The 16,509-nt window shown below is 63.1% G+C and overlaps 1 protein-coding gene across 2 annotated transcripts; it reads right to left on the reverse strand.

Moving 5' to 3' along the window:
* Positions 1-787: 787 nt before the first annotated feature.
* EPHB3 (EPH receptor B3) lies at positions 788-13,713 on the reverse strand. Of its 2 annotated transcripts, none has more exons than XM_014939920.1 (15): positions 13,630-13,713; positions 12,602-13,274; positions 5,872-6,027; positions 5,432-5,767; positions 4,538-4,662; positions 4,226-4,394; positions 4,025-4,130; positions 3,758-3,810; positions 3,453-3,575; positions 3,107-3,354; positions 2,664-2,879; positions 2,422-2,571; positions 2,135-2,328; positions 1,817-1,972; positions 788-1,570 (listed from the first exon to the last, which is right to left on the reverse strand). In XM_014939920.1, the coding sequence occupies exons 1-15, from the start codon at positions 13,684-13,686 to the stop codon at positions 1,462-1,464; spliced, it is 2,871 nt and encodes a 956-aa protein (XP_014795406.1). In that variant the 5' UTR covers positions 13,687-13,713; the 3' UTR covers positions 788-1,461. The 2 variants fall into 2 exon arrangements, with proteins under 2 accessions (XP_014795406.1, XP_014795405.1); XM_014939919.1 differs by having other exon boundaries at positions 3,758-3,855; positions 13,630-13,686.
* Positions 13,714-16,509: the final 2,796 nt, after the last annotated feature.

Consider the following 16,509-nt stretch of genomic DNA (forward strand, 5'->3'; position numbering starts at 1 on the left):
TTCCCCCCCGGCCCGGCTCGCCTGGGGACAGTAGCCCCCGGGGGGGGTGAGCTAGACCCCCCCACTGGCACGCTCCCACCTGGCTCCGTAGCTGCTGTTCCACAGAGCAGCGAGGCCGGGGATTTGGGGATGACAGGAATTCGGGGGCTGCTGCAACGCTGCTCCCCGGAGCTGGACTCTGCCTGGGGGGGGCAGAGGGCCAGGACTGCGGGGCCGGGGGGGGTCTCCTGGGGGCTACGGGGAGCCCCTGGCGCTGGGACAGGCAGCCACCCCCCCCGCTCCTGCTCCTTCCACCCACCGGCTCTGCCTCCCACCATTCCAGCTTGGATTAAGGGAATGGGGGGACCCCCCCCCCGATTTCTGAGTGCGTTAGATGGAGTTTCACGGCTGGCTCTGCCTGTGACCCTGCACCCGGGGGGGGCACGCCGGGTCCCCAGGCACTGCAGGGGGGTACAGCACCCTGTGGTGGCACCGGTGCTGACGGGGACCCCCCGAATACGCGAGAGCCAGAGCTGGGGGGAGCAGAGAGGGGCACGGAGCCAGCCCGGGAGGAGAAGGACCCCCGTGGGGCAGCTGAGCCCCCCCCCCCCCCCCCCCATATTCCCACAAAATACCATCCAAAAAAGAAGGGTGAAAAATTAAAGAAAAAATTTTCTTCAGATATGTCACAGTTCTATAGGAATGAGGTCTGAGGGAACTAGAATTTTTCAGGAGTTTGGATCTCAGCATTCAGACCTTTTTTTTTTTTTTTTTTTTTTTTTTTAAATTTTTTTTTTTTTTTTTTTTTTTTTTTTTTTTTTTTTTGCCTAACTCCCTGCATAGTAAATCTCGTGGGGTTGGGGTTCTGGCGTGCAAAGCCAAGAAAGGGACTGAAGCCTTCCCTTGGGACACGTTCCAGTGCAGACCCTCCTGCGCAGGGGCCGGCGGGGCTGGAGGAGGAGGAGTGATTGTCTGGGGGCCCGTGGCCCCCCAGCCCTGCCGCCGGCTCGGCCTCCCCCCGGCCGCGTCCCCGCGGGGACCAGAGTCAGGGAAGGCTTGGACGTGTCTGCTGGAGTCAGCAGGGGGTTCAACAGTCTGTGGCCTCGGGGAGGGACGGGAGGTGAGGACTCGGGGAGGGGGGAAACGGGGTGAAAAGAAATCCAAGAAGCAGAACAACTCTTCAAACCGATGAGCACCGAGACAGGGCGGCACGCGGGATGCGCCGTCTCCGTCCCATAATCCATCTTCAATATGAAGACGCGTTGCTGCCTCGCCGTGCCAGGGCACGGGACGAAGAGCCGGGCTCCCTCTCGGCACGAGCGCCTCCGCTCCCGGGAAGGGCGGCCCGTCCCGTCCTGTCCCAGGCGACCGTCCCAGGCGGAGGAGCGCCGCGGGCGGGGGAAACGGGGAGCCGGGCTGCACCGCAAACCCAGCCGGGTGGGCAGGTCCCCTCGGTCCGTTCCAATGCGGAGTCCCCTGCGGTCAAACCTGCACCGGGAGCGTCTGGTTCATCTGCAGCCTCATGTCCTGAATGCTGCTCAGGATCTTCTTCTGGTGCCCTGCTAGCGTCACCCCTATCCTCAGCAGGTCCCTGCAGGGAGAAAGGAACACTCAGCCCCTGCCAGCCGCAGCACCGGCACCTGGCCCTGCCCCATCTACCCCAAGAGACCCCTCGGTACAGCCCTCTGCCGAGCTCTGGGTCTCTCTAACCCCACGGGGGACCCGGATGCTGAATCCCAGGCCTTAACCCACTTGGAAAATCTCCCCCCACAGCTCAGTTCTCCAGGGGGGAGAGGCACGGGACGATGTGCCCCAGCCCTCTCCCTCCTCCACTTACTCTGCAGTCATCTGTGCCACCAGGTCGAAGGAGGCGAAACCGGCGTTGACGAAGTTCTCCTTGTACCGCCCCATTTTGATGGCGTCCAGCCAGTCTCCCACAGTGGTGAAGGTGGTGTAGTCGGGGACGGTGCGGTCCAGGAGGGGCTGGGAGATGCTAAAGGACGAGAGAACCAGGGGTCACAGGTAGCCGGGGATGGAGTGGTGGAACTGGGGGAGGTTTCTTGTCCTCCCTGCCCTCCCACATCTCCAGTCCCGACCACTCCCGTGCTCCCCGGGCCTGGGGGAAGCCCTGGCTGGAGGTGGGGGTGCCACGGACCCCGACTGGACGCTGGCGATGACTTTCAGGCTGGCAGCGTTGCGGATGAGCTTGTCCAGCGTGTTGACGATCTGTGCAAACTTGGGCCGAAGGTTGCGGTCCCGCACCCAGCAGTCCAGCATCAGCTGGTGGAGCGCCGTGGGGCAGTCCATGGGGGGCGGCAGGCGGTAATCCTGCTCCACGGCATTGATCACCTGGGGAGAGACAGGCGGAGGCAGGCTGTGAGCCACCCCCAGGCCCCCCACAGCTGGCCCACAGGCCCCCCCAGCCTCCAAGGGAGCACTTACGTCCTGGTTGGACATGTCCCAGTAGGGTCGCTCCCCGTAGGACATCACTTCCCACATGACGATGCCGTAGCTCCACACGTCGCTGGCCGAGGTGAATTTGCGGTAGGCGATGGCCTCGGGAGCCGTCCATCGGATGGGGATCTTGCCCCCCTGCAGGGAAACACGGCTCTGGTATTGAGCAGGCAGCTGGGGTGTCTCCCCCCGCCCCAGGACCGGCAGATTCCCCCCCGAGTGCCCCGTACCAGGGAGCTGGTGTAGGTGGGGTCGGCCGGGTCGTCCTCCAGGAAGCGGGAGAGCCCGAAGTCGGACACTTTGCAGACCAGGTTGCTGTTGACCAGGATGTTGCGGGCGGCCAGGTCCCGGTGCACGTAGTTCATCTCCGACAGGTACTTCATGCCGGCGGCGATGCCGCGCAGCATTCCCACCAGCTGGATCACCGTGAACTGCCCGTCGTTCAGCTGCCGGGGGAGAGACCAGAAGGGTTTGCAGCGTCCCAAACGGAGCAGGAAAGGATCCCAATGTGCTGTCACCACTTCCCCTGTCCCTACAGCCACCCCTCTCTCCCCACCGCAGGAGGTTTAGCCCTGGGGATGCCAGCAGGACAATGCAGAGGGATGGAGAAGGGGGGCTCGGATCCCCCACGCCCGGCACCCCCAGCCCCGGGTGGGAGGGGATGGGTTCTCACCCGGAGGAAGGAGTCAAGCGCGCAGTTCTCCATGAACTCTGTGATGATCATGACAGGGCGGCTCTTGGTCACCACCCCCTCCAGGTGGATGATGTTGGGGTGGTCGAACTGGCCCATGATGCTGGCCTCGCTCAGGAAGTCCCGCCGCTGCCGCTCCGTGTAGCCCACCTTCAGGGTCTTGATGGCCACGAAGATCTCGCGGCGGCCGGGCAGCTTCAGGCGCCCACGGCACACCTCACCGAACTCCCCTGTGGTGGGGAGGGGGATGAGGGACAGCAGGGTGAGCCACACGGCAGGGTGACAGCTGGCAGTGTCAGCAGCCTCTGTGCACAGCCCCGGGACTGACCTGCTCCAATGACCTCCTCGATTTTGACGCAGGATATGTCGATCTCCTTGGCGAATTCCCGGACGGCTTCGTTGGGATCCTCGTAGGTGAAGGGGTCGATGTAGACCTTCGTCCCAGGGGTGACTGCAAGGGCACAGGAGTCATCACCGGGAGGGACACAACACAGGTGAGACGTGCCGGGGCAGCTCGGCTGGCTGTGGCCCGTCCCTCCCGGTCCCTGGCTAGTGAAGGCCACCCCTTGGCTTGCACAGGGGGCAGGAGCTGGGGGAGGGCAGGCAGAGCCCGCTGGCTGGGCCCACACTCACCGTATTGCTGCAGCTTCTCCGTGTACTCGGGGTCCGTGCTGTTGCGCTGCTTCCTGCCCAAAGGAGACGAGAGGAGGTGTTCAGTAACCATCCCTTTCCTGATGGGGCAAAGACACGGGCTGCCAGCTTCCAAATCCCAGCAGGGCGCGTGCCAGAGAGCTCCCGCTCCGGCAGGGAGCGAGCAGAGCCATCCCTTGGGAGAAGACGGCCTGGGGCAGTCCCCAAACCCAGCTCTGACCCCCCACCCCGTCCCTGCAAAGCCAGTACCTGAAGCAGACGATAGCGATGATGACCACGACAATGACGAAGAGCAGCCCGGCGGTGGCCGAGCCCACGATCAGAGGCAGCTCCTGGAAAGTCTTTCCAGTGGAGCCTGGCGGAGGGAGAGGCAGGGATGGAAGTGATGCCAGGGAAGGGGCAGGCACAGGAGGGCCGGGGGGACAAAAGCAGCCCCGTCCTGGGACCTACCATCCTCGGCCGTGGTCTGGAACTCCGTGGGGAGGCTGTAGCGGCCGTACCCAGCCACCGTGCGTGCCCGGACCTGCACCATGTAGCGAGCGTTGGCCTTGAGTCCATCCAGCCGCACCGAGTTCTTCTGGCTGGTGACCGTGTTGGCAATGCCATCGCTCTGGCCTTGCTACAGGGGAGAGACGGGGGGGTCACCTCTGCGAAGCCACAACTCCTCTGCTGCCCCTCCATCCCCCAGGCACTGTCTCTGTGGGAACCCTTTTTGCCAGAGGGATTAGAGAAGGGGAAAGGCAGCTCTGCCTCCTGCTTTACCTTCTCCGAGTACTTGATCTCATAGTCAAGGATGATGCCGTTGGGTCTCTCCGGGGGAGTCCAGGACAGCGTCATGCTGTTGCCGGTGCTGCTGTGCAGGTGCATTGTAGGCACGGCCGACGGGGCTAGGAAGGAGGGCAGGGAATGAGCCACCCGTGCCAGGCTCCCCACTCCACCACCCCACGTCAGCCCAGGGGACTCTCTGCCTGGGACCCGCTCAGATAATCCCAGTGGAAAGGGGTGGGAAAGCATCGAGACTGGGCTCCCACCAATCCCCACGGGGAGCTGTGATCTCACTGCGGTGCAGCTGAGGTGGTGAGGGACATGGGGACCCTTGGAAATAGTACTGAGACAAGACTTTGCCCCGTCCCTAGCTGCAAACTGGTTCAGGGAAGGAAACTGCCAAACGGGGCTTTCTTCGCCTGCTCCACTTGCCAGGAGGTCCATGCCCCACCCAGCGAGGAGACCCGTGAAATCAGATCAGAGCGCGGCGTCTGGCGATTACCAGCAGGCTGGAGCCGGGCCAGCGCGGGGGGAAGGAGGGGATGGCGGAGGTTTGGGCCAGCGCTGAGCCTTCCCAGGCCCATGGGGGAGAAATCTTACTGCCTTCCTCCTCCCTTCGCAGCAGGCACAACAACATCTCCAGGGTAGGTCTAGGAGATCCAGAGCTCTCCCGAGCATCTGCCAACCCTGCCCCTTCTCCACTGGCAGGCGTTCTGATCTCATCTCCTCCAGGGACAGGCGTTAAACGGAGAAGAGAATTCACCCAGGGGATTAGATGCAGCAACGCGGCAGCACAGAAGGCCCGCAGCCTCCGAGGGCTGTCAGCAAGAAATCCTGGCTGGGCTCTGCGGCGGAGAGAGCCAGCCCCGGCTCCCCGGCAGCTCTGCTCACCTGCCTGGTTGGTGGTGATGTTGACGGAGGCGAAATGGGGCGGGAAAGGGCTTTTGTTGGAGATGCCGTTGACGGCCTGGATTTCGAAGGTGTACTGGGTGTGGGCCATGAGGTTGCTGATGTAGATGTGGCGCTCGGTGAGGCCGAGCTGGCGCGGCAGGAACTCCACGTTGTCGTCGCAGCGGGTGCAGAGGCGCCGCTCCACGCTGCACTTCTTGCAGATGACGTTGTAGAGCAGGTCATCCCGCCCGCCCGTGTCCTGCGGCTCGCTCCACTCCAGCACCAGTGACGTCTCGTTCACGTTGGAGATGACGCTGCGGGGGGCAGAGGGGACGCCTGCGGGGGGAGGGTGGAAATGTGGGGGTCAGGGTCAGCACAGCACGTTCCCCCTAACCCCCCAACCTGGGGTATCTCCCCTCCTGGCCCGGGGCAGGACTCACTGGTGCAGGCGCTGTCTGCGGGGTCCGTGTCTGCCCGGAAAAAGCCGTTCCGGCAGGTGCAGACCGTTGCAGCTCCGGAGGTGGTTCGGCTGTTGGGGGGACAGGGAGAGCAGGGACCTTCCCCCTGCTTGGACTTGAAGGTTCCCGGGCTGCAGGCTGGAGGAAGGAAAAACAAACCTCAGTTAGTAAAGGCACCCAGAAAACATCCACTGTTGCCCCCCGAGGCTGGGCAGAGCCTTTCGTCACTCCCTGCCCGAGTCTCCCATCAGTGGCTTGAGGACCACCAGCCACTTTACAGTTGCCATCAGCCATGTCCAGGGATGTCACCAGGGCAGGTGACAGTGTGCGACCGGCACAGGCACAGCTCTGCCCAGGAGATGGCCAGGGATGGGAAGAGCTGGTCGCCAGCAGCCGTACGGGGGTCAGGCCCCCATTCTGTTTCTCCACTGCACTTCCCCAGCGCTTTGCTGTGAAAAAACCCTTTTCCCTGCTGGGTTCCAGCACCCTCCATGGGGTCAGTGACCCGTTCCCCCAGGAGAATAAGGCCGGGAAGGAAGGGACCCCTCAGCCCTGCCCACTGCAGCCCCAAACGTGGCCACTCAGGGGCCTCTGCAGCCCCAAAATGCAGCCACTTAGCCCCAAACCCTCTGAAAACCCTCGGGCTCTTCAGCCACTTCTCAGCCCCGGGGCGGTGGCACCTCCTGAGTCCCACTCAAGTGGAGCCTGAGCGAGATTAAAACATTCCTGCAGGTCCTTGGCTAAAGAGCTGCTCCAGCATCGCCGCCACCTCCTTCCCCCGCTTCCGAGCGGGGTCCTTCAAGGAGCCACAAGTCCCAGGATCCGGCCTGGCTGGCACCGCGGGGGCGTTTTGTCCTCACGAGGGGCCCGTGAGAGGATTAATGGCACTCGAGCCAAGGGAACCCGACCCACGTCTCCAAACAGCCTGATTTATCGCAGAGCTGCCCCAGGGCAGTGGGGCCCGTGGCAAGAGACCTGCCGGGGCTGGCTCTGCTTTGCCATCACCCCACTTGCCACGGCTGGGGTGGCATCAGCACCCACAGCCCTGGAGGAAGGCTCATCTTCCTTGATCTGCTGGGGCTGGGGCAGCTCCCGAGGGCACGTAACCCTCCCCTGTCCCCCCTCCCACGCCTGTCCCACATCACCCCACACACAGCAGGAGGTTTCCCGGTGCTCCAAGCGGAAGTTTCCTGCTGGGAGGGATCTCCCCATGCCCTCCCTGGAAGTTTCCCGGCCGGTCCCAGCCCCACACGTGGGGCAGGGAGTGCTGCTGAGTCACACACCAGCCCTGTGGGGACCTGCACGCAGCTCTGGGGAGACCATCCTGGCCCCCCAGTTTGCCCAGGCAGCTGCGCTGGCAGCTCCGGAGAAGCCCCCTCCATGGTGGTGCTGCCGGGCAGGGGGACACCTGAGCAGCCCCATCACAGGGGGAGACACCCCACTGCTGAGAGGGGACCTGCGGAGCCGGACGGGTGGCAGGAGCTGGTTCCCGCGCCCAGGGCACGAGCCCTCGGGCAAGGAGGCTCCTCTTGGCCCAGAACAGGACCAGCCACACGGCTTGGCTCACTCCAGCTCCTTGACCTGAGCTCACCCAGCCTCCGGGTGAGCTTCGGAGAGGAAAGCCCAGCCCAGCCCGGGCAGACCTGCTCCTCTGCCAGCCGTGGAAGCCCCTGGCCAGCGTGTCCAGGGCTCCCGTCCCCCAGCCTGGGCCACCCAACCCCTCACCAGACGCCAAGAGGAGGACGGCTGATGCCCAGGGGTAGCAGAGCTTCCTCAGCACCCAGCACCTCCCACCCCAGCCGGAGTCCTGGCGGCTCAGACTGGGTGGATGCAGATCCACACATACGGAACCAGATTGCTGAGGAATGAGAGATGACTGAAACCTCTTGGACAGGAACGCTCCGGGCTCAGAAAGCTGCCAAACACGCTTCGGTTATGGACAGGAGCCCAGATCCATCAGGGACAACCTCCCCCCCTTGAAATAACAGGCTTGTAGGGGGAGAGCAAAGCTGGGAGAGCTCGTGTGAGCTGATGGCCCCAGCGTGGCATGGAGGGGACAGTGTGTCCCGCTCTCCAGGACATGGGAGGAAGGGACGGGGAGGTCCCTGCCGCCCCCAGGAATGCCTAGCACTAACACAGGGATGGAGGCAATTCCTCCACACCCCCCCCACCCCATCAGGAAGGGGACCAGCCTCATCCCAGCCCCATCCTGCAGGGAAGAGGAGCGGGACCGAGGTCCGGATGCGCTACAGTGTTTAAGTTTCCAACCCTGATTCATAAATCAGAGCGTAAAGACCTCGGTGGCAGCGTGACAGCTCTCAGCCGCCACGTTTGAAGGCTGTAACCGAGCTGAAAGCTGATCCCAGGTCCCCGGTGGATAAGCCGCTGTGTCATCTCTTTCTCGGCAAGAAACTGCCTCTACAACAACCGCTGCCTTGGCTGGCACGTCGGGGAACGGGCCCGGAGCCGGGACGTGCCTCCATCCAGCCGGAGCCAGGCTCCCCTCTCCCTGCCCAGAGCCTTCCACGAGTGCTTTTCCTGCCGAAACGTCCTCAAATAAAATAACAACCCTGAACCTCCGTGCACAGAGCACGTCTCCCGGCGCCGGGCCGCCGTCACCTCCGGGGAGACAATGACAGTTGGTGACAGCCACGGGGTGACGGGTCAGGGAACCGAAGCGGAGCTCCCCGTTCCACAGAGGAGCCGCCGGTGCGAGGGGAGGGGGATGCAGCCCGGCCTGACAGAGGGGATGGGCTGCGGAGGGGGGGGGATGCAGTAAGGCAGCCCTGGAGTTGCTGCAGAACTGCCCCTGCACCCCCTGCCCACCCTCACCCGGCTCCTGACAGCCCTGCCAGGATTTTCACTGGTTGCCCACTTCCAGGTGTGGGTTCTGCTGCAGCTGAGGCAAGAGGCGGCTGCTCTTCCCAAACCCGGACACCCCCCCAGTGAGGGAGCGGTAAAAACACCAAAATAACCCCCTCCTTGCAGCAGCAGAGAGCCATGGCTCATCCCACAGGCAGCCTCCATCACCGCATGAGATGCGAGCGAGCAGCAACGAACCCATGCCCATCCTCAAAACATCGGGGTCCCCCCCTCAGGAAAGGAAGGGGGGACAGCCCACAGAATATCAGGAAACATCAGCCCAAAACTACCCCCTTTTGGGTCTCACTGCTCCCCATCCGTGTGGCGCTGGCCCTGCCCAGCAGCATCCTTCCAGCAGTATTGCTCCGGGCAGGATGGCAGCAGAACTTGAGCAGAGATAAATTAAACCCATCGCATCCCTTTGTCCCTGGAATTTCCTTACAGGCAACAGCGGGGTTCGCGGGGCCGAGCGGTGCTTTCCGAACCGGCACGGCTCTGGAAGCCACAGCCTGGCTACAGCCAAGGCGGTAACGCTCTTTTTAACTGACTCTTAAAAGGCACTTAGATTTTTTTTTTTTTTTTTTTAAAGAAAATCACCCTTGGGTGGAAATATTTCACGCTAGCGCAGTCCAGAAGTGAACAGGCTAAATTTGAAGGGGAGAGAAGGGAAAGAGCCCTTGGGGGTTGGAACAGTGGCATCCAAGGAACAGGCGGGAAACCAGTTTTGGTTTGGTTTTTTTTTTTCCTAAAAAGAAAAAAAAAGGGAAAAAAAAAATCACAAAGCAAAGCTGCCTGTGGAGAGGGAGCAGGTCAGAGGAGGGATGGCGGGGCAGATTTCCTCGACCGACCGCGTTACAAGTGGGCCATTGTGGAGCTGGCCGGCAGTAGCCCGGCCGCCGGCCCCTTTGATGAGGCAGCGGGGCAATTAACAGCAGGCAGTTTCACTTCCTGGGTTTCACACCGCCCGCCCATGTCGCAATGCAAACCTGCAAACAGTTGGCAACCGCCATGCTGGCTTGGCATTTTTTAAAATTTATTTATTTATTAAATTCGGTGTGATGTTCCCATTAGTCACTGATTGCAAAGGAAATTTATATTCGCAGAAATCCAAATTTTGGCCCCAGCCTGACCTGCTGTTGCCTACGGGCTGCGCTCAGATATACAGCATGCGGAGAGAGCAGGGAAGGGACTCAACAGCTGGGAAATAGGTGTGAGGAGAGTGCAGTGTCAAACTATGTGATCTTCCTGGGGGCTTTGGGGTCCATCACCAGCACCACACCATTGTCCCCTTCCCCAGGACCCCCCAGAGGCATCGAAGGCCCCATGAGCAGGGGGCTCGCTGCCAGCCCCGGCCCAGGGGCCAGCCAGCCCCCAGCCCCGCCTGCCTTTGGGTGAAGCTGGTGACACAAGGGTGCAAATCCCAGTGAATCCAGCGTGTTTTCGGGCAGGTGTTGCCCGTGGGGCTGCTCTGCGCCTCAGCACCAAATCCCCCAAATTACTTGAGTGCTCACAAACCACACAGAGGAGGGATGGGGGACTGCAGGGCCTGGGGGACGAAGGAGCCTTCATCCCCCTCCCCGGCCAGCAGCTCCTCTTCCTCCTGCAAGAGCTGCCTCCGCAGCTCTGCCTGGCGGGGAGCGTGTGGGAAGCAGCGCAACCCCCAGAAGGGCCGCGTGCTAATTAAATAAAGATAATGAGGCTGAGAATGAGATGCCAAATCAATGCTGTGGCAACTCGGGACGAGAGCGGCGGATACCAGCCCCGGCGCGTCGCGCTACAAAGCGTGCCAAAGAAACAGCCCTTGGCCCCGGCGGGATGAGCCCCGCTCCCCGGGGACCGGGATACAGGCTGCTTTGTGACAGGTCTGAATGCCAGGTCTAATCCTGGCTCTGGATGGAGATAAAGAGGAGGAGGAGGAGATCTTCAAAGGCCACTGAAAGTCTGGGGAAAGGGGGAGATTTACAACAGGGCTTATCCCATCTAAGCGGTAACCGGGTATTGTTATTTATTAAAATGCCATCTGGCACTCCGGAGCGCTCCTCACCACCGTGGTGAAGCCTCAGAGGGCTCCCCGGGGCAGCAGTGACTGCACCCCATCTCCGTAGGGCCACATCCCCACCTCTCCCTGTGCCATGGGGGCTGAGAGCTGAAACGGGGCAGGGGGAACGTCCATCTGAGAGCAGGGAAGGAGGGCTGAGGCTCCGGGCTTTTCTCCCAGCCCTTCCTTCTTCAGCTGTTTCCACTTAAAACACACACCATCATATGGTGGAAAATCTGATCCTCCCGAGCGCCGTGCAACTTTCCCAGAGAAACGTGAGGACATGGCCGCTGCTGCCCAGCGAGGGCAGGCTGCCGGGGGGAGACGTGCCCGCGGCTCCGTGTGCTTCCCCGAGCACTGGGGAGGAAGCCGAGCCTTGGGGGGGGACACACACACTAAAGGTGGTGGGAATGCTGCTGCGAGGGGGCCTGCCTGGCTGAGGGGACACGGGGAGGGGATCTTGCCTCGAGGAGCCCTTGTTCCTGCCTGGGAACGTCCCGCTGGTGGACACAGCCCGGAGGGTGGCTTCAAACGGTGTCACCTTGTGCCCAAACCCACTGGGGAAGAGCAAATGCCCCATATGGTCCAAGATCTCCCAGCCCAAGCACGAAGGAAACCAGGTTCCCAGCCCCCTGGGGACCCCAATGTACATTTCTAAGTGTGGGCTCCTTGCCCACTGATGGATGTTGGTATCCATCTGCCCCAGGAGGAGCCTGACGCAAGGGGCAGGGCACAAGCAGCCTGACCCCGAAGCCACCAACGGTGCCTGAGGCTCCAGTCCCCCAGCAAAGCCCTGGCCCCGCGGAGGCTGAGCCATCCCTGAGCAGCTGCAGTGGCGCGGCCGACAGCTACGGAGCTCCCAAAGCTCGGCCTGGCCCAAGCCCCACGTCATGGGCTGTCCCAAATCACACCACTCTGCCAAGAGCAAAGGGCTGGCGCCAAGCATCCCGTCATCAGCATGCTCCCTCAGCGACGCCTCCAGCCCAGGGCAGCGGGGACCCCTCTGCCCTGAACTCGAACCACCCTGGGGGCAGGGTCCTGCGTGCCGGAGACAGCTCCCAGAAACAAAATCACCCCGAGGAAAAGCAACATCCATCTGGGCAGATTATTTTCCTTGTCATCATGCCCAAGCTGGGGTGAAAAGAACGGCACCAGAGCTGTCACAGGAGAGCACGGCCCTGCAGGACCCACACGGGGCCATCCTGCCACCCATTTTGGGGTTCTCCATCCCCAAAATCTCCCCGTGCAGGGTGAGGATGCTCTTCCCTCCCCTCCGAGCAGGGACGGGGAGCTCTGGCTCCCCCGCCTTCCTGCTGCTCCCCCCTCTGTGCTGCCAGCCCCGGGTGCTGGCAGGGGGAGCGTGCGTGGCACGGCTTCTCCCGCAGCCAGCCCAGCGGGGGCCCTGCTTGCCACCGGGCTTCCGAGCGCCTCTGCACAGACAGCATGAATCTCGCCTGTCAGGAACAGCCGCTCGCCCCAGCCACCAGCATGGCAGGGGGGAGAGAGGGGGGACGCTGGACACAGCAGCAGGGGCAGGGAGAGGAGGGGGTTGGTAACACTCAGGGGCATAAACGTGCTGGATCCCTGCTGAGGACCATGCCGAGAGCCACGGCTCCTGGGGAGGAGACACCTCCTGCTGAGGATGCCGACCAGCATCACCACAGGCATCGCGCCAGCCTGGACCACGAAGGCTTTCAGACACTCCGAGATACCACCCCGCTGCCTCCCAAAGCTTCGAAAACAGACAGAACTGAACCCAAAACCGCCACCTCCGCAGGGACGGGAGCCACGGCGGCTCCGCCACACAGGTACCTTGGCACTGGGTGTCCTTCAGGGCAGGCTCGTATCCGGCGGCGCAGGTACAGGCTCCCACGGGCACCATCCACTCGCCGTCGCCGTTGCAGTAGAGCTTCAGGGGGACGGAGACCTCCACCGCGTTGGGGATGCAGGTGCCTGGGGCGATGACCAGAGAGGTGGGCTCGGCCCCCGTGAGGGTCTCTGGGAAGACGGCAAAGCCAGCGATGGTGTTGGAGCACTTCTTGTAGAAAGCCCGGACGGAGATGAGGGACATGCAGGCTCCCAGGTCCTGGAAGGCCAGGTAAAAGCCGTTCTTGGAGAGAGGGCCAAAGCTGCGCACTTTGGTGTTGACGCGGCCAGACTCCAGCTTGGAGAAGCTCTCATCTGGGGCAATTGTATCCACTTTGATATAGGGGTTCTCCATCCAGAAAGGGCTGCTGGCAGAGGCAGAATCGGTATCCGACTCGTAATAGAAGAGGTTGAAGGTCTCCTTGCAGGAGCCGGGGATGTTGGGGATGCTGTTGCAGTCCCGCACGGTGAACTTCAGCTCCACGTAGACACGCTGGACATCCTGGCGCTGGATGAACTTGGTGCGAAGCCAGTTGTTCTGGTTGGCCTCCCGCACGTTGCACACCTGGTAGGTGCGGATGGGGTTCATGGCCTCGTCGTAGCCGCTGACTTCTTCCCACTGTGGGCAAGAGGGGAGCAGGTTAGACCCCCCCAGCCACGGACACGGGGCGAGCAGAGCAGGGTGGGGGGGACCGGGCCACCGCCAACAGGGAAGAGAAGCAGCGGCACCTCCACCCGTCCCAACCCTGCTGGTCATCACGGTGACTAAGAGCAACCCAGGGCAGGGACCACGGCACTCCAGCTCCGCCGGCACGGAGTCAGGAGGAGATGGTCTGATGAGGCGAGAGGATGAGGACGGGAGGGGGAAGACGCAGCCAGCGCTGCGAAGATGCTGGCCAGCAGCCCCCATTCCCGCAGGGCCGGGGCCAGCTGTACCCTCTGGAGATGGCGACCAGGGCTGGCTCCAGACTTACCCCCGTCTCCGGATGAGTTGTCCACGCCAACTCAGAGGTCACCCACTTCGTGTCCATCAGGGTCTCTGGAGGGAGAGGGAGGAGAGAAAGAAGTAATTGGAGACGAAGGCCAAGATTAGAGGAAAAAAAAAAAAACACAACCAGGAGGAGTGGGGGAGAGGAGAGCCGAGCCTGACATTTCTGTGGAAAACAGCAACTTGGGGGGTGAGACGTGGTGGGAGGAGGAGCGGGGGGGAGCGGCGCAGACAGACTCCAGATTTCTCCTCTCCCGTCAGGAGAACAGGAAGAGCGAGGCGTCCCCGGAGAGGGGAAGCAGCAGGACGAGGAGCCGGGACCAGGTGGCAATGGAGGGGGGGGACAGGGATGGGCTGCCACCCCCGGCCACCAGCGTGGCCAGCCGTGCCCCCCGGCCAGTGCTGGGGGGTGCCAGAGGGGGGAGATGGGGCAGCCTCCCCCTCCGCCTTGGCAGGGCACGTATTTACTGTGGCTGGGGTTGAAAGGGCCCGTTCCCATGACAGGGCGGTGCGGGCCAGGCAGGTTTATCCAGAGGAGGAGGGACTGGCAGGCTGCTCTCCCAGAGACGCCCCACATCACTCATTTTACAAGAGGGGAGAAGAATTTGACCGTCTGGCCAACATTCCTGGAGCAGGCTACAAGACAAACCACCCCGGCAGCATTCCCCGAGCAGCCCCAGCCCCAGCCTTGGGGGAGCGAGACGCTTGTCTGGGAAGAGCTGCAATTGCAGGCGGCCGTCCCTAATCCCGGGCAGAGCCGCGCAGGAAAACCGGGAGCCAAGCGCCAGGACAGAGAGCCACGACGTGCTCCGCTGCCAGCGGACCCTCTGTGGGCTGCAGGCTCTGCGACCCCCACGCCAGTGATGGCTGTTTGAATGTGGGTGGGCACCCTTGGGGTCCTCCAGCCCCTCTCCTGCCCAAAAAGGGGTTTGGGGCAAGGGGGGTGCAAACCCCAGAGCTGGGCAACAGCCCCCTGTGGACTCCAAGGGGCTCCAGTCCCGGCCCCAGCACCAGCTCCAAAATGCCTCCCTGCTGAGGGCTTTCCCCCCCAGCTGCACCCAAGCCCCATCCCAGCTCCTCAAAGGGCTGTCCGTCTGTCTGCCCATCCCTCAGCCCACCCAGTCCTGGGGCGTAGGGCAGGGAGCCATGGCTCTGAGCACCCCCCACCCCCCGAGCTGGCAGTGGGCTGGGAGCTGCTGGCTCTCACTGGCCAGGGTGGCTCAGCCATGCCAGGCACTGTGGCTCGGCCTGAGACGCGAGAGGCAACCTCGGCTTCTGCCCTTCCACCCCAGGAAAACCACAGCCCGACCCGGCTGGGGAGGAAGCGCAGAGGAGGAAGGAAATGGAAGTAAACACCTTCCTCCCGCGTCCCACCCCGGGGAGACCCGCTGGCAGCTCCCCAGCCGGCACCCCGGGACGGGACAGGAGCACGGGCCACGAGTGCCACTGGGCACAGGTAAACAGGCACATCGGGGCACGCGTGGGCAATCTGACCCGCCTGCCGCTTGCCAGGATCCCAGCCCAGCCGGCTGCCTCTCGCCCAGGCTGTTGGCGGGGAGCAAACACAAAAGCAGTGCCACCAAGGGGCTGGTGGCACCGGGGACAGAGGGGAAAACCCCTCGTGGTGCCAGCTCCCTGGCCGGGAGAGGGTCAGCATCTCAAGAGGAAGGACAAACCCACGGCAGCTCTGGTTTGCCAAGAGGAGGAGCGTGGAGGGGGTTATTGGGCAGTGGCTATTTGCTGTTTCTCAAAAACAGACACTAAGGGCACCCAGCAAAAGCAGAGGGAGGGAAGGAAGGAGCCCTGTGCCATCATGGGGGACTCATGAGGATGCCAGGAGGGAGGGGGGACAGGATGGGGCTGGGTGCCCATGGGGCAGCCCCCAAAGTGCTGCCTGCCTGGGGGGGATGCCATGAACCATCCCTCTTCCCTCCCCTTCCCCACAGCTGACCGATGTGGGGCTGGAGTGTGGCTCCGCAGGGCCACCAGACCCCTCGAGATGCTGCCACCCTCACACCAGCCCATGGGGGAGCAGGTTGGGGAGGGGGGCCACTCGCACCCCCTGGAGGGAGGGTCCCAGTGCTGCTGCCCTAATAAGGACAGAGCGGTGCCGGCGAGGCCCCGGAGCAGAGCCAAGCCCGCGCTTGGCGCCGACAGCCCGCCTGGCTGCCAGCCCCCTGCACCGGGACACGGGCTGGACCCCACCATGTGGCAGCCCCTGGGGTGAGAGGGGGGATTTGCCCCCCAAACCTGCCTGAGACACACGGGAACTGCCCCTGCCGTGGTCGGCCGCAGGACAGGAAACACGGGCAGCCGTCCCCTCCACTCCCCGCCGGTGCCAGCCCGGAGCAGGGACACGGCTGGGACAGGAGGCTCAATGCCCGCATCCTCCTTCGGCGGCATCGTCCATCCCGCCGGCAGAGGAGGGGAAAAGTCCTGACAGAGCCCAGCCGGCTGCTGGCGCAAGAGGCACACACACCACACAGAAGGGAAATAATAAAAATAAAAATCACCGAGCGACTCAGCGAAAGGAAACAGGCCGAGCGCGGAGGGCAACGGGGGTTTCCTGCAGCTGCGGGAGGGGCAGCAGAGCCCCCCAGCCCCTCGGTGTGACAGTCATGGGAGGACAGCACTACCATGGTCCCGGGGCTGGCAACGGCATGCTGAGCCACACTGGCCACAGAAACCACCCCTCTGCCCTTCACACAGATCTTGTGTGAGCCTGGCACCAAACCTGTGTCCCTTCTCCAGCAAACACCGGGGCATGGCAAGTGCTGGCCACCCATGCAAGGACATGGGCTAGTGTCCAGGGCTGAGGAGACGGGCAAGCACTGGGTCTCGGTGGTTCAGTAGCCACTGGCTGCTC

The sequence above is a fragment of the Calidris pugnax genome, unplaced genomic scaffold (genome assembly GCF_001431845.1).
Source record: "Calidris pugnax isolate Ruff unplaced genomic scaffold, ASM143184v1 scaffold94, whole genome shotgun sequence".
Lineage (NCBI taxonomy): Eukaryota > Metazoa > Chordata > Aves > Charadriiformes > Scolopacidae > Calidris > Calidris pugnax.